Raw genomic sequence first — 25,108 nt, 5'->3', positions numbered from 1 at the left:
GTAAGCTCTACACATACAGGGCAAGAGTGCAACTTGTGCAATTAAAAAACCTTGGTCAACAAAAAGGTGAGCAAGGGTATAAAACTAAAAGCTGGGTAAAGTGACTCCGCAGTCCTGGCCAGACTGTAGATGATTGATTAATTCTTCCATCACTGCCACACCTTATCCAACTTACTCACCGATGCAGTGGCGTCAATATTCACTTCAAAAACAAGTAAGGGTTTACACAAATGAATAAGAGATATAAAAAACAGCAAAGGGATACAAAGAAAGTAATAAGAGCGGCTAAAAGACAATACAAGAAAAAACTTGCACAGGATTAGGAAAACACAGTTTTTTTTAATCAGCATGTTAAGAGAAAGAGGATGGCCAAGAGCAAGGTGGGCTTAAGGACAGATGCAGGTGAAATTGTAATCGAAAATAAGAAAATGGTAGACTTTGTAAATAATTACTTTATATTAATCTTCACAATTAAGGATGAGGATAAATAGCCAGAGATATGAGGAAAACTAAAAATGAATCCAGGGAAAGAACATACTAGGTTTAAAGCAAGTGAATCAATGGTAAAGGGGAAAGTAATGAGACCAAAGATAGTCAAATCTCAAAGTCCCAATGGTTTCCATGCCAGTGTATCAAAAGTAGTAGTGAGAATATTTAGATGCTGCCAGTTCCAAAGAAGAGTCACATTGCAATCGAAACATTAACTCCATTTCCCTCTCCACAGATGCTGCCAGACCTGCTGAATTTTTCCATAATTTTCTGTTTTGCTTCTAAAATGCTCTTGATTGAAGAACTGTCCCACTGGTTTGGAAATTTCCTAATGCCACTCCATTATTTAATAAAGGTGGAAGAAAGGAACAAGGAAATTATAGACCTATCGCTCTGTTTGGGAGGAGTGGTGTTGAGGAGGTGGGGAAAATACTGGATTCTGTTATTAGGGACAGCATCTCTGAGCATTTGGACAAATATGAGCTGATCAGAGGAAACAGCATGACTAACAAACACACTTACATTTTTGAAGAATAACTAATGTAGCTATTGGATGTTGTTTATATGAACTTCCAGGAGAGATCTGCCAAAGTCCCACATAAGAGACTGTCAGTTAAAATGAAGCCAGACAGAATTGGAAGCAATTTATTGACATGGGTAGGAATTGATTAGAAGGTAGAGACAGTTGGGATAATTGGTACATGTTCCAATCGTCAGGATGTTAGGAGTGATGTTCCTCAGGGATCTGTACTGGAGCCCCAGCTTTCCATCAAGTTTGCTGATAGCACCTGATTGGGTGTAGATGGGAACAAAAAGTTGCAGAGGAACATTATTAGAAGCAGATGTAGTTTAACATGAGAAAGTGCAAAGTCAACCACTTTAGATAAAAATAGATTTTCTATACGATTAGGAGCTGTGGAGGAGCAGATATTTAAGGGTTCAAGTGCAGAAATCAATAAAAACTAGTGGGCAGGTACAAACAATAATTTAAAAGATTAATGAAATGTTGCCCTTTATCTCAAGGGGCTGGAACACAAGTGGTGGAAGTTATACAAAAGTTGCAAATAAAGCTCTGGTTAGATGGCACATCTGAAATACTGTGTTCACTTCTGGGCACTGCATCTCAGGAAGCCTTGGAGAGGGTGCAGTGCAGATCCACAAGGACTGGTGCTAAAAGGGTTACATTATGAGGACATGGTGAATAGACTAATTCCCTTGGATATAGACGATTAAGGGGTAATTTGATTGAGTTGTTTAAGATGATTAAAGGATTTAATAGGGCAAATGGAAAGAAACTATATTTCCTCTTGAATCCAGAACAAAGGCACATAAAATTTAAATCAAAACGAGGACGTTCAAGGGAAATGTCAAAAAACACTTCTTCAAGCACAGGATATCTCTCCCTCAAAAATCCCTTCACTGAAAAATTCAAAATTGAGATCAATAGGTTTTTGTTATCCAAGACTATAAAGGGATCTGAAGTGAAGGTGGTTGAATAGATTCGAGATATAGATCAGCCATTAAATTGAATAGGGGATGAATGGCCTACTCTTGTTCCTACGTTTCCTACTTTATCATTAAAACAACACAACCAGAGTAATGAATAAGTGCCAGCCTGCGACAGAACTGATGAAATATGTTTTGTAGTACAATTTACATATAAACTTCAAGATTGGATAGATTGATCAATTGATTAAAAACGGAATTGACTTCCAGGAGATCTCGAAAGACATCTTGATGAATTAAGAGATTATGTTATTAGACTGAGCTCTGTGCAAGACTTAATCTTCCATTATCAGCTAGAAGTCTCTTTAAGCTAAGTTTAATCACATGATTCTATAATTAGCAGCGGTTCAATTTTGATCGGAAACAGATGAGGTGAGTGGGAGCAGAGGAGCTGTACATTCAGCAATACCTCCAGTCTCTATAGTTCTGAGAGTTGGAAATGTTTATACATCTCTGATGGTTTAGATGGTTAAGGCAAGGAGCACCTATGAAGAAAATAGGGGAAATACAATTGGCTTCATCACCATGTGGGAGGGGTGGAAAAAGAGAACAAAAGAGAGTTAGCAACAACTCCTGCTCGCCATCTGGATAGGAGTGTGGGGCAGTGGGGTTGGGAGGGGGGGGGGAATTAGCTTCTGCTCACCATCTAGATGGAAGTGGGGGGCAGTGGGGGGGAATTAGCTCCTGGTCGCCATCTGGATGGGAGTGTTGGGCAGTGGGGGGAATTAGCTTCTGCTCGCCATCTGGATGGGAGTGGGGGGAACTAGCTCCTGCTCGCCATCTGGATGGGAGTGTTGGGCAGTGGGGGGATTTAGCTTCTGCTTGCCATCTGGATGGAAGTGTGGGGTAGTGGGCGGAATTCACGAAGTCTCTGCTGGAAGTTAACTGTGCTTGGCCATCAGGAGGGGACAAGATTAGGTTGCCCAAAGTCCCCAGCAGACCTTTGTCATCTAGGTTCATACAAGACTTCCAGCCACCTACCAGAGGACCACATGGCAGCAAGAGCAATCCATGTATACACGGGTCCAACCATGGAGAAAAATTGCCTCCACGCTCAGCGACGGGGAGCGTGAATCTCAGGTTTTGTTACAAGTGGCAGCAAAAAGAAAACTGAACAGGGAATCTGATCTCCGTATGAGTATCACAGCCTCAGGACCCTGTATCAAACTCAAAAGCAACCAGTTTAGAACAACAAATAATAACCAGAAGGATAGTACAGGCAACTGAATACATGAACAAAGCTGAAAACAAGAAATATAATGCTTTTAAAAATTATTACACTTGGGAATGGGAAGAGACCATTCAGCCCCTTGAGTTTGTTCTGCCATTGAAATAGATCATGCATGTATCCCAATATTTTGGATATTCCATCCTTTTTTTCCCCAAGAGCTATTTGCAAGCATCAAATTCCTGGCAGTAGTAGGGTTTAAAATGATTGAGTTATGTCTGTAAGTTCATGTTTCATAACTAATAGTTTCACAGTACACTGCTTGCCTACTGCTCAAATAAACAAGAGCCTCTCCCATTAACATTTATTTAATCTTTCAGTCCAAGCAAATCATTCAATCTAGGTTAAGTAGAGCCTATATAAAAATAAGACCCCCCCCACCAAAGATTACACCCAAGATTCAGCAGAGTCAGTTCGCCTGTTGGCTTATTTAACTATCGAGCTGAAATCAGACTTTCTTCATGAGCTCTTCACAATGTTTAGCTTACAACTGTTACTGGTGGGGCTTCGAATGAAACATTTACTTAGAGTAATTAACTACATGGTTCCAACTTGACTTGGTGAGAACTTTTAGCAACCAAGTAGAAAATGGATTGTTTTTAGACGGGAAGTGCTGCTGATGAAAAGTCATTAGACATACCCCGATTCTGGGTCGACCGCTATAGCTGCAGGTCCCATTAGATTCTTACTGAATAGTGTCTTCCTGTTCACTCCATCCAGAGTAGCAAGAGATAAGGTCTTGGCTCCAGGGTCAGTCCAGTAGATGTGTCTGTAGATCCAGTCCACAGCGATTCCACCAGGACTCTGAACATCTCCCAAAATCTGTCTGATGTCTCTTCTGTTTTGATTTACTGATTTCCTGCAGGTGAAATTAGTCACTAAGTTAGTGTGACTCACCTATAACAAAAATGAATACAAACTAAGCTACAATATATTTTCTACATCCTTAGCTAATTCACAGGATACTGTTTTTTAAAAAAAAACTAATGCTACAATTGTTCAGTATTAGAGGGGACAGGGTGATTGGCATAGGAAGAGAAGGCCATTTAGCCCTTGAGCCTGTTCTGCCAACAGTTTTTTCTTTATTCTCTAATGGAATGTGGACATCGCTGGCAAGGCCAGAATTTGCTACCTAGCCCTAATTGTCCTTGAACTGAGTGGCTTGTTAGGCCATTTCAAGAACAGTTAAGAGTCAACCATATTGCTGTGGGTCTGGAGTTACATGTAGGCCACACATGTAAGGACAGCAGATTTCCTTCACTAAATGACATTAGTGAACCAATTGAGATTTTACAACAATGATAGTTGTCATGGTCACCATTACTGAGACTAGCTTTCAATTCCAGATTTATTACTTGAATTTAACTTCCACCAGCTGCCGTGGTGGGGTTTGAATCCATGTCCCCAGAGCATTAGCCTGGGCCCCTCAATTATTAGCCTAGTGACATTATCACTACACCATTGTCTCCCCTGAGATGATTAATTAGATCATGATCAATTAAAGCAATTTATATCTTAACTCAATTTGCCCATCTTGGTTCCATGATGCTCAACGTCCTTGGGGAACTTGGACTTTATTTTTCCAATTTTTGGCCTTTGTTGACATGCTGTCAGCAGTGAGGTGATGGGCACTAGGAGACACAATTCAGTGCACTAACCATTAAAACAGATTAAAGGGCCGCATAAGTATGAGCCTATCAGCCAATTGCTACAGTCCCATTGGTCAAGGAATAGGCATATTCTGAGGAGGCACAGAGGAAAAAGGGAAAAAGCAATATCAGAACAAAAAAACTACTAATGAAAACTGCAAGTGAAAATTGAAATGCCTATGGCACATTGGGGTGTAAAATGGGAAAAGCTGGAGTGGCCAAATGGATCTTTAGAAGAAAAGTTTTGAAGGATGATTTTAAAACCGGGAGAAGGTGCCAATATCAATATAAATTTTGACAGTGATCATATCTGGAAAACTTCTTTGATCAGAAATATATTATTGCATTAACATTTACAATGAGAAACTATAACACTGATTCAAAACTATCTCCTTATTGCATAATTGTTACACTATATTCCAAAAAGGCATTCTGCTCAATCTATACATTATATCCAAATTATAATTGTAATAGTGTACCTTTTATATTCATTCATGGGATTTGGGCATCACTGGCTGGGCCAGCATTTATTGCCCATCCCTAACTGCCCTCGAGGTGGTGGTGAGCTGCTATTGTGAACTGCTGCAGTTCATGTGGCGTAGGTACACCCACAGTGCTGTTAGGAAGGGAGTTCCAGGATTTTGACCCAGTGACAATGAAGGAACAGTGACAAATTTCAAAGTCAGGATGGTGAGTGACTTGGAGGGGAACTTCCTGATGGAGGTGTTACCATGCACCTGCTGCCTTTGTCCTTCTAGATGGTGGCGGTCATGAGTTTGGTAGCTGTTGTCTGAGGAGCCTTGGTGAGTTCCTGCAGTGCACCTTGTAGATGGTATACACTGCTGCCACTGTGCATCGGAATGTTTGTGGATGTGGTGCCAATCAAGCTTTGTCCTGGACTAAGTCAAGCTTCTTCAGTGTTGTGGGAGCTGCACTCATCCAGGCAAGTGGGGAGTATTCCATCATACTCCTGACTTGTGCCCTGTAGATAGTGGACAGGCTTTGGGGAGTTGGGGGGGGTGGGGGAATTACTCACCACACAATTCCTACCCTCTGACCTGCTGTTCTAGCCACAGTATTTATATGGCTAGTCCAGTTCACTTTCTGGTCAATGGTAACGCCCAGGATGTTGATAGTGGGGTTTCAGCAATGGTAATGCCATTATATGTCAAGGACCCATAGTTAGGTTCTCTCTTGCTGGAGATGCTCATAGCCTGGCACTTGTGTGGCATGAATGTTACTTGCCGCTTAACATCCCAAGCCTGGATATTGTCCAGGTCTTGCTGCATTTGGACATAGACTGCTTCAGTATCTGAGAAGTTGCGAATGGTGCTGAACACTGTGCAACCATCAGCGAATATCCCCACTTCTGACCTTATGGCAAAAGGAAGATCATTGACGAAGCAGCTGAAGATGGTTGAGCTGAGGACACTATCCTGAGGAACTCCTGCAGTGATGTTTTGGGAGTGAGATGATTGACTTCCAACAACCACAACTATCTTCCTTTGTGCTAGTCATGACTCCAACCAGTCCAAAACGATTCCTGTTTTGCTCGGGCTCCTGGATGCCACACTCTGTCAAATACTGCCTTGATGTCAAAGTCAGCTAAAACCCTGAGAATCGTGGGCAATATAGTGCAGCACAGCAAGGAGTTAGTAGAGGCAGTTCTGATTATGGACAGAGGGCTTTTAAACCTTAAGCTTAAATTGTAAACCTAATTGTAAAACAAAAAGCTAGAATCTGCAACAAAAAATTGGGAATAATTGGGGCAGTAAAGAATGAGAGGTGTGAACAGCTGTTTGAACTGCCCAAAATAGTCAGTGCGCTTAATACAGTTTAGGAAGGCCATTTGTAATTGATGCCGATCTGAATAGCAAATAGTGCTAATTGCCAGATATATAGTAGGTGCCTTTCGGGAGAAGTGGCAACTGGATCAATGCATTACTCAGATTCTGCAACATCTGGGATAAGCTTTATACTCTCTTCAATGCAGGGTAGGGAATGTGCAGTCAGCAAAAAGCCAGTCGTGCTGCCAATAGTTGATTGTGCAAAAAATGTTTTCTCCATCATATAGCTTTCTGCTTGGAAATCAGGTCTGGGGAGGGGAAATTCTCAAAACAGCTGCCAGTACAGTTCATTATCTTCCTGCCACCATTCCTCCATAGGTTCAGTAATCTTTATTGTTGAAATTGTGTGGTGTGCGTTCTGCAAGTGTTCCACTCACCACCTCTGGATGGTACCATCACAACTGTGCTCGGGATTCCAGATTGATTTCTGCATCACAGATAGTCAGTTTACCTGAAAATTCCACAATGCATTTCATCTGACCAGAAGATTGTTGATGAGGAGATATCCACACTTAATGCTCTTGCGTTGTCCAAACTGTCAGCTATCTTCAAGTATTCCATTCTATTCATGTTTATCCTCTTGATGTCACCATGATTTGTGACAATCATGAATGGCTCCTCTCCTAGTGTATAGGAAAGAGGAGAAATTGGGTTCAATATCCTGCATTACCTCCAGTTCTCCAACTCACAGCCCTACAGTGCCCATTCTCTGCTCAGCATATTCCTGCCCTGTGCCACCAGGCCTTCACTCGGCACCTCCTCACAAAGCTATACTGTTACCCGAAGCTCAATACATACAGAGAAGGAGCTATCAACCTGCATCTAAACCATTCACCACACAAGTCTGGAGCCCAAATACTGGTAATATGACAATGCCAAAACAGCTGCATTCCCACTTCCCAAGTAGTTCACTGGGTAAACACGTTACTTTGTTTGTAGTGAGTCAGTCTTTACTGTTTGGTGACGTGTCAAATAACCTTATCCTCTAACACTTTCAAGAGAGAAAACAGGCCAACTTCTCCCTCCCCAAAATATATATCAGATTCAGCATACAAACATAGACTGAAAAAGACCAGCTGGTCCACTGATCCTGCCCTACACAGTCATGATACCTTAAACATCATGACTTACAACATTCCCCACCACCTGCCAGCAGCTATGTGGTCTCCTGGTATGCAAAAACAAGACTTTTAAAAACCAGATTTTTAAAAAATTCCTGCTGGCACTTGAAGCCCTTGCAAAATTAGCACATTTTCCAAATAAATTCTCCAAAAAAAAAAAAAAAAATTGATTTGGGGTCATAAATTATATCTAACTGCATCATAAACCAGACTGAAGACTGACAAAATACCCAACAGGATTAAGAGGTCAGTCAATAAATGGTCAGGGCTGTGACAAGGACTCCATAATCGCTGCTCTCGCTCCAGTGGCTACCTGACCACCATTTCTTGTTTTTGCTTCTTGTTCATTAAGGTTAAAAGAGCTGATCATCAAACCATTACTTGCTTTTAACTTCAGTAGTCTCTGCACTACATCTCATTAGTCCTTTTCCAAATGACAAGGGGACCAAAGTTTTATAATAACAACCTACCTGTAGCTTGGCAAGTGCCAGTATGTGGATTCTTCTGATATCCTTGGTAACACTCACATGTGTACGAGCCATGCAGGTTAACACAAATTTGGTCACACAAATTCGAGTTTCTACAATCATCCACATCTGAATAGGAACAAAACATATTACTGAATTATCTCCAGATCTAAGCTGTCTGTTGGTTCACATATTGCACATTTGTTTACATGGTACTTGCATGAGCACACTTGTTTATACAGTATACCCGCATGGGCCCCAGTTACGCCCGTCTCTTTATGGGGTATGTGGAACATTCCTTGTTCCAGTCCTACTCCGGCCCCCTCCCATAACTCTTTCTCCGGTACATCGATGATTACTTCGGTGCTGCTTCATGCTCTCATCGGGACCTGGAAAAATTTATTCATTTTGCTTCCAATTTCCACCCCTCCATTTTCACATGGTCCATCTCTGACACTTCCCTTCCCTTCCTTGACCTCTCTGTCTCAATTTCTGGTGATAGACTGTCCACCAATATTCATTACAAGCCTACCAACTCCCACAGCTACCTCGACTACAGCTCCTCACACACTGCTTCCTGTAAGGACTCCATCCCATTCTCTGAGTTCCTTTGCCTCCGTCGCATCTCTTCTGATGATACCACTTTCAAAAACAGTTCCTCTGACATGTCTTCCTTCTTCCTTAACTGAGGTTTCCCACCCACGGTGGTTGACAACCGTGACCAGCCCATCTTCCACGCATCCACCCTCACACCTTCCTCTCCCTCCCAGAATCATGATAGGGTCTCCCTTGTCCTCACTTATCACCCCACCAGCCTCTGCATTGAAAGGATCATCCTCCGCCATTTCCGTCAACTCCAGCATGATGCCACCATCAAACACATCTTCCCTTCACCACCACCGCCCCCCACCCACCACCCCCCCCCCCGCCCCCCACCCCTGGCATTCCGCAGGGATCGTTCCCTCCGGGACACCTTGGTCCACTCCTCCATCACCCCCTACACTTCAACCCCCACTCCCACGCACCTTCCCATGCAACCGCAGAAGGTGCAACACCTGCCCCTTTACTTCCCCTCTCCTCACTGTCCAATGGCTCAAACACTCCTTTCAAGTTAAGCAGCACTTCACTTGCACTTCCCTCAATTTAGTCTACTGCATTTGCCGCTCCCAATGCGGTTTCCTCTATGTTGGAGAGTCTAAACGCAGACTGGGTGACCGCTTTGTGGAACACCTTCGGTCTGTCTGCAAGCATGACCCAGACCTCCCTGTCGCTTGCCATTTCAACACTCCACCCTGCTCTCATGCCCACATGTCCGTCCTTGGCCTGCTGCATTGTTCCAGTGAAGCTCAACGCAAACTGGAGGAACAGCACCTCATCTTCCGACTAGGCACTTTACAGCCTACCGGACTGAATATTGAGTTCAACAATTTTAGATCATGAACTCTCCTCCATCCCCACCCCCTTTCCGATCCCCCCCTTTTTTCCCCCCAATAATTTATATAGATTTTTCTTTTCCCACTTATTTCCATTATTTTTAATGTATTTCCATCCATTGTTTTATCTCTACCTTTTAGCCTATTTCGATCCCTTCCCCTCACCCCACCCCCACTAGGCCTATATGTACCTTGCTTGTCCTGCTTTCTACCCTTAATGTCACTTATTAGCACATTCCTTAGATAATATCACCACCTTCAACACCTCTTTGTCCTTTTGGCTATCTCCACCTATCACTGGCCCTCTATCCAGCTCTACCTGTCCCATCCCCCCTTAAACCAGCTTATATTTCACCTCTTTTCTATTTTTACTTAGTTCTGTTGAAGAATCATTTGGACTTGAAAAGTTAACTGTGTTCCTTTCTGCAGATGCTGCCAGACCTGCTGAGTTTTTCCAGGTATTTTTATTTTTGTCTTGTTTATACAGCGAAGTGTATGACAGTGTTGCCATGTCACATGCATAAGGATTTGAAGCACAGTGTTGGTTAGCAATGATGATTGGTGACAGGACTCATGATTTTAATTTGGAATGGGGGATTGGGATTGCTTCCTTATGCTGTTTTGCATTATTATTTTGACTCCAAACAAGAACGCTCTTTTGTAAATACCAACTAATAGCTAAGAAATAATGCTGTGCTACAAAACAATGGTACTCGTGCTGCTTCAAAGCTGAAATTATAGAGCATTCATCAACCCAGCAAACAAGGAGGACTGGTTACAATGGTGAGGAATGTCACTATAATCTTTGGATTAAAGCCTGTGGAATGTTTTCTTTGAAAGAGTTGTAAAAATTGAGTAGTTACAGATAATATACAAAGGTCATCCCAGTCAGGCTGGGAAAAGGGATTATAAAGGCAAAAGGCAAGTAAATAAACTACATAACAGAAAGGAGCAAAGTGAGAAGTGAAGAGAGGAGACAGTTAAGCTTAGAAGTTGACAAAAATCAATGTTTGACAACATGTTCTGATGAAAGGTCATTAACCTGAAACTAACTCTGTTTCTCTCTCCACACATGCTATTAGGCCTGTTGTGTATTTCCAGCATTTTCTGTTTTATGACAACAATCTGTATTTGAATAGCACCTTAACCATAGTAAAACATTTCAAGGTGCTTCTCAGAAGTATCATCAAATAAAATTTGGCACTGAGCCACCTAAGGAGATATTAGGGATGAGACCAAACGCTTGGTCAAAAAGTTACCGGTGGGTTTTAAGGAGTGTCTTAAAAGAGAGGTGGCAAGGTTTAGGGAGGGATCTTGTTAGCTAAAGACACGGGCACCAATGGTGGAGCAATTAAAACCCAGGATACTCAAGAAAGCAAAATTGAAGCAGCACAGATAGCTTGGAAGATATGGGGCTGGAGCAGATTAAAAGTAAAGAGGGAAAACCCATGGAGAGGTTTTAAAAATAAGGATAAGAATTTTAGCTTGTCAGTTACGTAACATCTCCAATGTAGGAATGCAGGTCATCAAACACAGGGGTCATGGGTGAATGTGACTTGATGCGAGTTAGGACATGGGCAGATTTTGGACAGCCTCTAGTTTACAGCTGGTGGTGTACGGGAGGCTGGTCTGAAGTGGTTGGAACAGTCAAATTTAAAGGTAACAAGGGCACAGTTAAGGATTTCAGCAGTGGAAGAGGAGAGATGGGGTGGAGTCAGGCCATGTTAGGAAGTTGAAATCCTTAGGGATTGTGCGGATATAGTTAGAAGCTAACCTCGGAGTCAAATATGACACCAAGGTTGTGAACAGTCTGGTTCAACCTCAGACAATTGCCAGACAAAGGGATAGAGTCGGTAGCTAGGGAACAAAGTTTATGGTAGAGATAGAAGACAAGGGACAAAAACAGAAAATGCTGGAAAATCTCAGCAGGTCTTACAGCATCAGTGGAATGAAGGACAGAGTTAACATTTTGAGTCTGTATGATTCTTCTTCAGGGCTAAAGAGAAGCCCCTACCACCTTTAATAACGCATACACATAAACACCCTTTGCTCCTGCACCCTCTTTAGGGTAGTACCTTATATCTTACATTGCTTCTCCAAGTTCTTCCTACTAAAATGTATTGCCTCACATTTCTCCGCATTGAACTACATCTGCCATCTATCCACCCATTCCACCAATTTGTCTATGTCCTTTCAAAGTTCTACACTATCCTCCTCATAGTTTACAATGCTCCCAAGTTTTGTACTGTCCGCAAATTTGACTGGATAGATAAGGTGAGTGCAGTCTCACCCAGTTGGGACAATGGAGGCGCATTAGAGGAGGATGACAGAGAATTGGAGGACATGGTGAGCCATGTCAAAGGCTGCAGACAGGTCGAGAAGGATGAGAAGGGATAATTTACCTTTGCCACAGTCACAAAGAATGTCATTTGTGACTTGAGTTGCTTCAGAACTGTGACTGGGACAGCAAATAGAGAGTTCTGGGAAAGATGAACATACATTTGGGAAGCCACAAATTGTCCAAGGACTTGGGAGAAGAAAGGGAGGTTAGAGAGGGGGCTGCAGTTTACAAGGATGGTGGGGTGAAGGATTGGTCTTTTAAGGAGGGGAGCGATGACAGATTTGGAGCAGAGGGGGAAACAGTACTAGAGGCACAGTATATATTATATGGGAGTAAGGAAGGGTTTAGTGAGAATAGAGAATAGAGAATAGAATACAAAATGAGATTAAAAAGGGTATGAAGAGAGATAGGGGTGCATGTCAGGAATAAATCGGGATCTCCACTAGGTCAGTGGGAGCGAGGGAAATGGCAGATAGTCTGACGGTCTCAATCTTAGTGACAAAGAAGTCCATGAGCACTTGTTTGGAGGTGAGGGCATAGGGGACAGGGGAAAGGGGTTTTAGACAATTTGCAGTCGGTAAAAGAAGCCAAGGGTTTTCTTTGTGTTCCAGGATGACCTTAGAAAAATGAAAAGTTTTGATAGATGACAGAAGAACCTGATAGTGCTTTTTTTTTGTGGTCCAGCCAGGTCTGGCTGCAAATGGCTATATCTGTTGTTGCCAGATCCTTTCAAGCCTGTGTCCCTTGGAATTAATGGACAGGAGATCACAGAATCACACAGTGCAGAAGAGGCCCGTCGGCCCATCGAGTCTACACCGACAGAAGAGGGCCGTACCAGGAGAGTGGCCAAAGTGAGAGAGATTAATGGTTTTAATGGGGACTAGGGACTCAATGATGGAGCTGTGGGTTTGGTTGAACAGATCAGTTGCTGCAGAAATGCTGTAGTAAATGAACATCCAAAAGCTGAACAGTTGGGATTTTGAAGTGCAATTGTAAGTAAATTGATGAGTTTTTTCCCTCAGGGGTCAACATGGTGAACATAGGGTTGAGGGGGAAGGGGGATGTGGGTGTTTATTGATACAAGGAAGTGATCAGAGATGGCTTTAACTGTGACTGACACAATGGGAACAAGGTCACATGAGATGGTAAGGTCAAAGAGTGGCCATGAAGAAGGGATGCAGAGCACCTGGAGGGAAATGAGATAGATTGCTGAAGCTGTATTCAGCATGGATGGAAGAGTTGAAAGCCCAATGCAGAAAGGTCAGAATAAGAAATGAAGTAACAAGATATTGTGAGGTCAGAATCTTGCTAATGGATAGGAGACACATGTTTGCAAAGCATTTATCCAGTCTATATTTGGGTGTTCAAAGGTCAAAAATGCTCATTGTCTACACTGTATATCAGATTGGACGAGTACACAAATCCTGCTTCACATGGAGTGGAAATACACATTGTATCTGCTCCTGCTGCATCGAAAGATGTCTCAGAAAGATGTCTAGAGGACACAGTTAAAGATGAGGGGTCTTCCATTTAAAAATTGAGATGAGGTGAGTTTTGTTTTAAATACCAGAAGGTCATTGATCTGTGGAATTCTCTTCCCCAGAGAGCAGGAGAGGCCGGGTCATTAATTCAAGGCTAAGTTAGGTTTTTGATCGACAAGGGAGTCAAAGGACAAGGGCAGACCCAGGTAAGTGAAGCTGAGGCCACAATCAGGTCAGCCATAATCTTATCAAATGGTGGAGCAGGCTCAAAAGGCCAAATGGTCTACTCCTCCCCCCAATTCTTGTGTTCAGAAAGAGGAGCAGGAAAGAAAAGTGACTTCATGGTGTAGATGGTAAATGATGTTCTGACAGGTGCAGAAACCAGTCCGACATAAGGTGAACACTAGAGCTTTGAATTGGTGAAGTGCAGCAAAGCATCGGCCCAACAGGTTGCTGCCATCAATCGACTGTCAGATCAGCATTGCAATTCTTACCGTAGAAGCTTCACAGGTGTCTGGGCCAATCCAGTGTCATTCTGACAAACAGTTAAAACAATCTGGCTTCACACATTTCATTTCTTCTATTTATTTTATTATGCTCTCTCTTTCCCCCCATTCCCTGTTTATTCCACTTGCAGGGAGCAAGCCCAATTAAAAACTTCCATTTTAGAGATTGAGAAGATGAAGTTATAATGTAACACATCATGTAACAGATGTCATCAAAGCGATATATAAGTAATTAGTGCTTCAAGTTCTCCATTTTATTTCCAATATTTCATACACTTACGGACATCCATGTCCCTGCTTGTCCAGCATTTTATTGATTACACCTGGTTTCTTGTTTTAATCCATTACACTGCAAGGCTATGAACAGTCACCACTTTCATTCTTCGTGCTGCTGTCTCCCCTTTGAGGTAATACTCACCCAACATCACCTTAATTATTTTTCCTCCTTCAAAAGCTAAACTTCATGTACCTCTTGAAGCTAGAATCAGCAGTAGGTAAACTCACCTTCACAAATGAAATGATTTATCAGCTCCAATCCAGTTGGACAAGCACATTCATAACCTAAAGGCAGGTCCCAGCAATAATCAGAACACTTTCCATTTGCTTCCAAACACTCATTCCGATCTAGCAAACAAAAAATTTAACACAAATAGAGCAACATTCAATGAATCTTATACTTGCAATGTTTATATAAAGTGGATAATGCAATCCGATGAATTTGTCCTTTGATAGAGGATGCAGTGAAGGGGTCAGTATCCCTGTATTTTAACCTGTTTGTATATTTACACCTGAAACATTTAATATTTTGTATCAGTCCAACTAATCCACATGGAATAGTAGTAGTGCAACAAGGGTCGAGGACATGTTCTTTGATCTCTAGTCTCAAGTCCATCAATCTCTCCTATTTGTAACCAAACACAGGTGTCAAGCCATGGCAGCCTGCTTAAGCTTGAAGTAAGTGCTCTCTCCACGTCTTGTTAATATATTTGCAGCACTGTGCTCTCTTCCTCATTTCTCCACTTCTGTTGCCAAAGCTCTAGGCTCATACCCACAATATCTAAATTGCCATCTCCATCATCTTACCAGCTGCCTGCCAACATCACTCACATACTCCCACCCCCTTTCAGCTCACTGGCAGCTTCAGAATTCTCATCTATGTTTGAAATCAATTGCTGGCCTTACTTCACAGTATCTTAGTGATCCCTCCTGCTTCCTTTCCACACATGCATGCCTCCTCTAAACCTCTTTCTTGCCATTCACTCTGTGCCCATCATCACTCAGCCACTGTGCTCTTCCTTTCAGGAACTCGATGTCCAGTTTTCTCTTCCTCTAATTTCAAAAATCTTTTTAAAACCTTCCTGCTTTATTTTAACTTCCATTCCCCACCCCACTCCCTCCATTCCCACCAACTTTCCCTATACTCAATGTCTAGCTGCACGTCAGGAGTGCTACATAAATTCCAAGTTGTTGGTGATAACGCCAGGATCTTTTGTACCATATAGACATATGTTGAAATAAACAAGGATCAATGTTAACCCTGCCCACCCCTTGGAAATGGAGCTTGGAAGTGGCTTGTTAAAATAGCTCATGGCATTTACCTGCACCAACCCAGGATTTCCAATCTTATCACTGTTCCAAGCAGGCGAGTGGGACACACATGGGAAGCCAGCAGTGTTCTTCTTTAAATATGTAGGTCAGTTTTGATTGTCATCAGGGTCCAACCTGCAATTTTAACTGGAGGCTTGTCTGATTGTGACCTCTCCACTAGCGGGAGGGGCAGCAGAGATGAAGAAAAGGTGCCAAAAAGGTAAACAAATTATCTGTTGTAAACTTTATTTTGGGGGCCCATAAGGAAAGTTTAGGCCTCCCCTGTGCTGGGCTTCCTCCCCTCCCAACCACATACCTGACAGGACGGCCTCCTGCTCTTGCCCACCAGCCAGCTACCTGCCCTGCAGGGTTCAGGCAGAATACTGACAGAGACTGTGCAGATGAGGCCCAAGTTAAAATTTCCTGGGTTTCACACCTGCTTGGCTCTCACCGAGAGTCAAAAATCAGGGCATGTGGTGTGCCCGGACTACTCAACATACTTTGGGACGTTGGGAGTCAGGAGCTGGTTATTACTTCCAGGGTCACGTTCAAGAGCTGTCTGTCCTCAAGACAGTTGACATCAGATGTCTCCTGTTGCTGCGTTGCTGAGATAAAACTGCTGAGCAAACTTTGGATATAGTGAGAGAAACAGAATGACCTTTGTCACAGATGTAGCAAGAAAAAATTATTCTAGAAAACAGTGTCATTTGCTAAAGCCTAACAATTTAGCCCCCTTTACTGTTCAAAATGGTGCACCCACATTTAGGTGCTTTACACATACTGCCTGCTGTCACCGATGGTTGGACAATAAAGAGGCGAATGCCATATTCCCAAAAGTCTCTTGTTCCTCAATTCATCTGTCCCAGGAGTGCCAAATGGAAATTCAGGAACAGGACTCCTGAACCTGGTCTCAAACAAGTGGTACATGGGTACATTGACAGAGCAGCAGAATCCCAGCTTTGTACAGCAAAGCAATAATTTCAGGATTACTCCCAGTGCTATGTGCTCTTGAATGTATAAATAGGAGGAATGAGCGAATGAATACATGTCAGGAGAAATGGAGTAGAAGGGAGGGCTTTTGAATTCTGGGGCATTGGGAGCAATTCTGGGGCAGGTGGGACCTTTACAAGGAGGACATGTTACACATTAGCAGGACTGGTACTTATATTCTAGTGGTGAGATTTGCTAGTGTCATTGGGGAAGGTTTGAAACTAGCTTGTCAGGAGGATAGGAACCTGAGAGGGAATTCAAATAGGAGAAAAACAAAGCTGTTTATGAGAAATACAAAAGTAGTACACAAAAGTGAAAGGCAGCAGAACCAAAGGCCAGCATCAGTAAAGACAAAGTACAGAATAATGTTAAAAAGGCAGTATTAAAGGCATTCTATCTGAATGCATGCAGCATTCACAACAAGATAGATGAACTGATGGCACAAATAGAGGTAAACCGGCATGATCTAACTAGCATTATGGAAACCCAGCTGCAGGGTGACCAAGGCTGAGGACTAAATATTTATGAATATTTGGTGTTTAGGAAGGACAGACAAAAAGGAAAAGGAGGTGGGGTAGCACTGATAATAAGGAATGAGATCAGCACATTAGTGAGAAAGGATCTTAGGTCAGAAGAACAAAATGTAGAAACAGTTTGGGTGAAGCTAAGAAACAGCAAGGGGCAGCAAACATTGGTAGGAGTTGTTTATGAGCAAACAATAGTGGGAATGTAGGGCATGTTATAAAGCAGGAAATTAGAGGTGCACGCAACAAGGATAATAAGTAATTATGGGAGATTTCAATCTACACCTCAACTAGGTGAATCTAACATGCACGAATTCTGTGGAGGACAAATTCCTGGAATGTGTACAAGATGGTTTTTAGAGCAGTATGTTGAGGAACCAACTAGGAAACAGACTATTTTAGATCTAGTATTATGCAATGAGAGGGGACTAATCAATAATCTTGTTATAAAAGAACCCTTAGGGAAGCATGACCATTATATGATAGAATTGTCCATTCTGTTTGAAAATGATATAGTTCAATCCAAAACTAGGGTCTTAAATCTAAGCTAAGGAAACTATGAAAGTATGAGGGGCAAGTTGGCTATGGTGGATTAGTAAAACACATTAAAAGGTATGGTGGTAGACAGGCAATGGCTAGCATTTAAAGAACTACTACATGGTTTACAACAAATATACATTACTTTGAGGCACAAAAACCCAACAGGAAAAGTTAACCAACCATGGTTAACAAAGGAAGTTAAAGATTGTATTAAATCAAAGGAAGAGGCTTATAAAGTTGTCCAAAAAGTAGTGAGCACAAGAATTGGGGGCATTTTAGAATTCAGCAAAGGAGGACCAAGAAACTAGTAAAGAAAGGGAGAATAAAATGTGAATGTAAGCTAGTGAGAAACAGAAAAATGGACTATAAAAAGCTTCTTTAGGTATGTAATAAGGAAAAGATTAGCAAAGACAAATGTGGGTTTATTATGGGCAGAAACAGGAGAATTTATAATGGAACATAGGGAAATGGCAGAAGTTAAATAATTACTTTGTGTTTGCCTTCAAGAGGAAGATACAAGATACAATAATAGAGCAGCAAGGGCTAGTCAGAATGAGGGACTGAAGAAAATTATTAGTAAACAAGTAGTATTGGAGAAATTAATGGGACTGAAAGTTGTTAAGTCCCCAGGACCCAATGATCTACATCCCAGAGTGTTGAAAGGAGGTGGCTGTAGAGACAGTGGCTGCATAAGTGGTCATCTTTCAAAATTCTACATATTCTGCAATGGATCCTGCAGACTGGAAGGTAGCAAATGTCACCCCACTATTTAAGAAAGGAGGGAGAGAGAAAATGGGGAATTACAAACCTGTTTGCCTGACATCAGTGGTAGGGAAAATACTAGAATCTATTATAAAGGATGGACACTTAGAATAGATTGATCTGGTTGGGCAGAGTCAATATGGAGTTATGAAAGGGAAATCACGTTTGGCAAACCTGTTGGGAGTTTTTTGGGATGTTGGTTGGTTCCTCAACTTACTGCTCTAGAAAACCATCTCGTACACATTCTAGGCATTTGTCCTCCACAGCATCAGTGCTGATTAGATTTGTCCAGTAGAGAGAATGGGGAACCAGTGGTTGTGGTGTAAATGGATTTTCAGAAGGCTTTCAATAAGATCCCTCACAGAAGACTGGCAATCAAATTTAGTGCACATGGAACAAGGAGTGATAATCTGGTATGGATTGAGGATTGGTTGACAGATAGAAAACAGACAGTAGGAATAAATGGGTTCTCAGGTTGGCGGGCTGCAACTAATGGGGTACCATAAGAATCAGTACTTGGGCCCAGGCTATTCACAATCTATATCAATGATTTGGATGTGGGGACTAAATATAATATTTCTGCTGGCAACTCAAAACCGGGCGGGAATGAGAGTTATGAGGATGGCTTCAAAGGGGAGTTGGACAGGTTTAGTACATGGGCAAGAACATGGTAGACGGGATATGACGTTAGTAAGAGAGAGGTTATACACTTTGGTGGGAAAAACAGAAATGGAAAGTATTTCTTAAATGGTGAGGGATTGGGAAGTGTTGATGTCCAAAGGGACCTGGGTGTCCTTGTTCATAAGTCACTGAAAGCTAACCTGCAGGTGCAGCAAGCAATTAGGAAGGCAAATGGTATGCTGGCCTTTATTGCAAGAGGGTTTAAGTACAGGAGTAATGAGGTCCTGCTGCAATTGTATAGAGCCTTGATGAGACTGCACCTGGAGTACTGTGGACAGTTTTGGTCTCCTTATCTAAGTAAGGATATACTTGTCATAGAGGGAGTGCAACAAAAGTTCACCAGGCTGATTCTTGGGATGCTAGGTCTATCCTATGAGGAGAGATTGAGGAGACTGGGCCTGTATTCTCTAGAGTTTAGGAGAATGAGAGGTGATCTCATTAAAACTTTAAAAATTCTAAAAAGGGTTAGACTGGTAGATTTGGGTTCTAGAACCAGGGGACACAGTCTCAGAATAAGGGGCAAGTCATTTAGGACTGAGATAAGGAGGAATTTCTTTACTCAGAGGGTAGTGAATCTTTGGAATTCTCTCCCTCAGAGGGCTGAGGAAGCTTAACTATTGAATATGTTCAAGTCCGTTAGACTTCTAGATACTAACGACATCAAAGGATATGGGGATAACGCGGCAAAGTGGCGTTGAGGCAGATGATCAGCAACAATCTAGTTGAATGACGGAGCAGGCTTGAAAAAGCTGAATGTCCTACTCCTGTTCCTATGTACAAACTGATCCATCCAAGCACAAAAGTCTAACTGTAAATTAACCCATACCCAAATTCTACTTCAGAGCACTGAGTCATTCACTGTACAGGTGTGTTGTATACAGAAACGGTTTTCCACGTTCACTTCACAAATATTTTCTTTAGAAAAGTGAAGGTTGAGGGGCAACCTAATAGAGGCCTTTAAAATTACGAAGTGAAGGTATAGAGAAGATTTTCCACTTGTGGGGTGCTCAAAACAATAGGATCTAAATAACTAGAGGATATAAATATAAGATAGCCACCAATCCAGAAAGAGTTTAGGAGGAACATCTTTGCCACAGTATGGTTAAGTATAGAACTTGCTACCCAATGGACTGGTTGAGGTGAACAGCAGGGATATCTTAAAGTGGAAGCTAGATAAGCACATGAAGAAGAAAGGAATATAGGGTTATACAGGAACAGGAGGAGGTTATTCAGCCATTGCACCTGTTCCACCATTCAATGAGATCATGGCTGATCTGCATTTTAACTCCATCCACCTGCTTTGACCTCATACCCCTAAAAACCCTTAGCCAGCAAAATTTATCAATGTCAGGTTTAAATTTACTAATTAAGTTAGCATCTACTTCTTCTTATGAGAGAGTTTTCTTCACAAAACAGATGGTAGAGGTGTCAAAGTGTTTTTCAACTTCTCACCTGAATGGCCTGGCTCTGATTTTAAGGTTACGACCCCGGTCCAATACTCTTGCATCAGCAAAAAAGATTTATTTTTCTACTTTATCAATGTCTTTCAAAATTCTAAAAATCTCAATCAAATTACCTTTCAGCCTTCTTCACAATCTAACCCTTGAAACCCTGGTAATACCACATCATTGCATTCCTTCCCAAGACAAATATATCATAACCTTTCTAAGATGTGGCACCTAGAACTCGACACAGAGCTCTGGATGTGATCTAACTCGTGCTTTGTACAGCTGTAGAAAAACTTCTTGCCCTTTGTATTCCAGTCTTCAAGTTATAAAGGCTAATGTTTCTGGCCCTTTTGATTTTTTTTCCTGATCACTACATTTCAGTGATATATTGCATGTGAAGCCCCAAATCTCTGAACCTCCATAGTTCCCAGTTTTCCAACATTTAAATACTTGCATCTATCCTTTTTTTTTACCTAAGAAGAGGACTCACTTGAGTCAAAATCCATTTGCCACAGTTTTGTCCACTCACTGAATCTATCAATGTCTCTTTGTAACTTCATGTTCCTACCTACACTGCACTGTACTAGTTGAAAAAAAGACATTTTGTCGAAGCTTTTCATATTGCACTCATCAGTACAATCACAAGAATACCAATGTCATGGGAAGCATCAACTTTATACCGTATGAGAAGAGAGTGCTGTTTGGTTGGCAAGTGGACTCTGATTAGCAGAGGTTTTGCCATGGAGAATACACCAGTTAATGGTGACTGACCATTAACTGCCAAATTTAAACCAGGCAGCTTGACTCTGACTGGTCAAGGCATTGCCCTGAGGAATGAATCAGCAAATGGATGATTTGGATGAACTTATTTTGTTTAGCTGAAACAGATGCATTGTGTGCACATGTTCTTTCCGTCTGCAAAGAACACGGCCTTGTGTATTAATATATGTAGTTTCCAGTACACGCAAATGCACCACACTGCACGCCCAACTGACAATCTTAAATTGGTTGTCAGTATAATTTTTAGTACACTGAGGATTATTTAGCAAATGTTGTCCAATCACAGAATCACATCTAATGTTGGACACTGTGTTTTGAATTTTGCAACCATGGGCTGGGGTTGGGTACAGTCTGTATCTTGCCCATTACGAGGGTCAGGGACATGCTGTTTGATACGATCCACCAGTCTTTGGGATTTATGGCCTACATCCTAGCATCACACTGGCACTGAAATTCATATACCACATTACTCAATTGAGAGATAGGCAGAACATCTTTTTGGCTTGACGGCAGCATCCTGTTAGTGGGGAAAACATCTCGTGTTGCCACTGCATAGTAGCAGAGTGAAACAGCTAGGCTTCATTTGTTGCAAATTTTTGAGATACCTTGTCCTTCCAGGGTAATCTGAGGTAGACTGGGCACTTCTCAGAGCCGAAGTGACCGCATGAAATAATCTGATCAGGGTTACCATTATCCTGCAGGATGTCTTTGATGCACCTATTTCAGCATCAAGCTTGCATAGTGAACAAATGGCTCAGGCCCTATTTATGAGGTTGCTGATTATAGCATGTGGAACTGTGAGAATTCCAATGTGTATACTGACCAGTGAAGGCAGGCTTGTGGTAGACCCTTGGCAGACTTCTCAACTAGTTCGTCAAGGAAGGGGAGTTCATTTGACTGCTCCATTTCAAAGGTGAATTTGAGCGCAGGATGGAACCCATTAAGTCATAAAAGGAAATTATTCCATGCTGCTGCGGATTTAAATAGAGCAAATGTATCATCCACATATCAGAAATATGTGAGGGGTAGGAGGTTAGGTGTCATTTCATCGAAGACACGTTTCTCATTAAATCCAACAAAGATGTTTGTGAGAGCTGGCCCTGGAAGGAATCCTTTGGCAACACCATCTTTTTGGACATAAGTGGCAATGTTAAAACTGAACTCAACTACACAAGTTGCTGAGTTCATAAACTCAATAAATACTGATGCACGCAATGGTGGCGGGTCTAGATCACCATGATATAGTGCTGCAGTGCAAATATCTATGGCTTCCTTAAGTGGAACATTGGTGAATAGGCTAGCAATTTCAAATGAAGAAAGATTGAGCAGGTTGGGTCTATTTTGGAGTTTAGAAGAATGAGAGGTGATCTTATTGAAACTTATAAGATTCCAGGGGCGTGACAGGGCGGATGCAGAGAGGATGTCTCTCCTCATGGTGGAATTTAGAACCTGGGTCATAGTTGAAAAGTAAGGGATCACCTATTAAGATGGAGATGAGGAGGCAATTCTTCTTTTAGGGGTCTTAGTCTTTGGAATTCTCTTCCCAAGACAGCAGTAGAGGCTGGGTCATTGAATATATTCAAGGATGAAGTAGGCAGATTTTTGATCGATAAGGGTGTCAAGGTTTATGGGGAGGACAGGCAGGAAATGGAGTTAAGGCCACAATTAGACCAACCACGACTTTATTGAATGGCAGAGTGGGCTCGAGGGCTTGCTCCTGTTAGTATTTCTTAAGGTCTTATGTAGGGTAGGAGGAGCATAAACACCAGCATAGAACAGCTGGGCCAAATGGCTTGTTTGTGTGCTACAAATTCTATGCAAAAAAAACCCCTATACATTCAAGCCCCTCTTACAGCTCTGCACTTACTGCAATTGACCTCATCACTACCGTCACTGCAATCAGGAAAGTTGTCACAAGCTGACTGAAGCTCTATGCACTGGCCCGAACCACACAGGAACTCCAGCTCCCCACAGTTTCCAGGTTGTCTTTTCTCACAAAGGTGATCAGATTCATCAATCCCTGATGCACAGTCCTGGCTTCCATCACAGAGCTGGTGTCTGGAAATGCAGACAGCGGAGTTGCTGCACTGGAACTCATGAGGTCCACATTCTGCTGCAGAACAGTTTCGTTCATCACTCTGATCTTTGCAGTCATCAATTCCATTACACATCATTGCCGCAGAAACACAATGTCCATTCAGACACAGAAATTCATTCTCATTACATCCCACATCACCTACAAAATAACCACAGAAAGCAATAAAATTCACAGTTGCACCACAGCAGTAGAACAAAATATTGATATCATGTGCAAATAGAATTGCCTTGCTATCCTTCTTTCAAGTCTAAGACTTCAAGATCTTTTCCATTTCATCAACAGCTATTTCAGGATTATCCATGGAGCATGTCACTTATTTTGCTTCCCTATATGTGATACTTCCTCTTCCCACACATTCAACTTTCCATTCCTCCCACCACTTCTCATCTTTCCTCCCCACCAGCTTATGTGTGTCCTTTCTCTCCCACCTGATATCACCTCCCTTTCACCAACCACATACCAACCTTAGGCCCCTGTCTCCCACCAAATGCCTAACCCCTCATTCCTTCATTTCTCGCATTTTCTCATAGCCTTCCCTATCAAGCCACTTAACCCCCAATGCCAAACACTTCACTCACCAAACCTTCCCTTCCCCTTAGCACATCCTCAATATCCTCGATACACACCATCCTCTATTCACAATACCAAACCCATTCACCAACCCCCATTTACACTGACTGGCCATTAGGCCCTCCTCACCTGCCAGAAACACACTATGCCCCTCTCTCACACCCTATCATGTACCCATTCCCCTACCCTCAATAACCCCTCACCCGTTCCTCCACCCTACCTCCTTCAGCCCACTGACTCCATGCCACAACCCAATCCCTCCTGATTTACACCCTTCTCCCACCCTGACCTTCCTTCCTCCAGCAGATACCCTCTCAAAATATAAACCTCCTCCTCCTCCTCACTATGTAAGCCCTAACTCATCCCACATCTATTTCCAAAGCATCTCAATGTCCAACCCACCATTCCTAAAGCTCAGTCCCAGTAACTATCCCTCCCGCTTGTTGCTGTCTCTGCCCCCTGCCCCTGCCCCTGACTCCACACGTGGTTGTTTGATTGACAAGAGCAGCAGCCTCACAGGCAGCCGTCTCCATGGTTACGGGTTTCTACACAGCCAATAAAAGGATGTCAATGCGGCTCTGTCAGTGTCCGCAGGAAAATCTGCCCTCACTCACCGTGTCCCTGGCCGGAGAGGGGTCCAGCCGCCACCAGCGGCAGGATGAATCCGAGACCCAGGACCAGAACCAGCAGGCTATCCGGCAACCACATTTCTCCCCGCGTCCTTGACCCCCGCCGGCAGCATACTGGCGTCAGCACGCAGGGCATGGGTCACGTGGCAACAGTGGGCGGGGTACAAGCTTGAATTCAATTTGAGGGCGAATGAATTGGAAAATCCCGCCCTCCCCCACTCAACCCGCCCCTTTTCTCCTCCCCACCCTGTCGTCCCCACCCTCTCCCCCACTCTGCCATCCCCACCCCGTCCCCCACACTCCCATCCCCACCCTCTCCCCCACGCTCCCATCCTCACCCCCTCCCCCTCGCCCCCATCCCCACCCCCTCCCCCACACTCCCATCCCCACCCTCTCCCCCACGCTCCCATCCTCACCCCCTCCCCCTCGCC

General features: G+C 42.8%; 1 protein-coding gene across 1 annotated transcript in view; it reads right to left on the bottom strand.

Moving 5' to 3' along the window:
* The window catches only part of LOC121287318 (very low-density lipoprotein receptor-like), a 66,388-nt gene extending 41,607 nt beyond the window's left edge, over positions 1–24,781 (bottom strand). The window contains exons 1-6 of the mRNA XM_041205096.1: positions 24,663–24,781; positions 23,248–23,616; positions 14,573–14,692; positions 8,311–8,436; positions 7,171–7,342; positions 3,864–4,082 (exon numbers count right to left, since the gene is read on the bottom strand). Of these exons, the coding sequence (XP_041061030.1) occupies positions 3,864–4,082; positions 7,171–7,342; positions 8,311–8,436; positions 14,573–14,692; positions 23,248–23,616; positions 24,663–24,756 (1,100 nt within the window). The 5' untranslated portion in view covers positions 24,757–24,781. The remainder of the gene's footprint in view (positions 1–3,863; positions 4,083–7,170; positions 7,343–8,310; positions 8,437–14,572; positions 14,693–23,247; positions 23,617–24,662) is intronic.
* Between the last annotated feature and the right edge of the window lie 327 nt (positions 24,782–25,108).

The sequence above is a fragment of the Carcharodon carcharias genome, chromosome 14 (genome assembly GCF_017639515.1).
Source record: "Carcharodon carcharias isolate sCarCar2 chromosome 14, sCarCar2.pri, whole genome shotgun sequence".
NCBI classification, from domain to species: domain Eukaryota; kingdom Metazoa; phylum Chordata; class Chondrichthyes; order Lamniformes; family Lamnidae; genus Carcharodon; species Carcharodon carcharias.
Note: the sequence above shows the minus strand (reverse complement) of the source record. Positions and strands in the feature narration are given on the sequence as shown.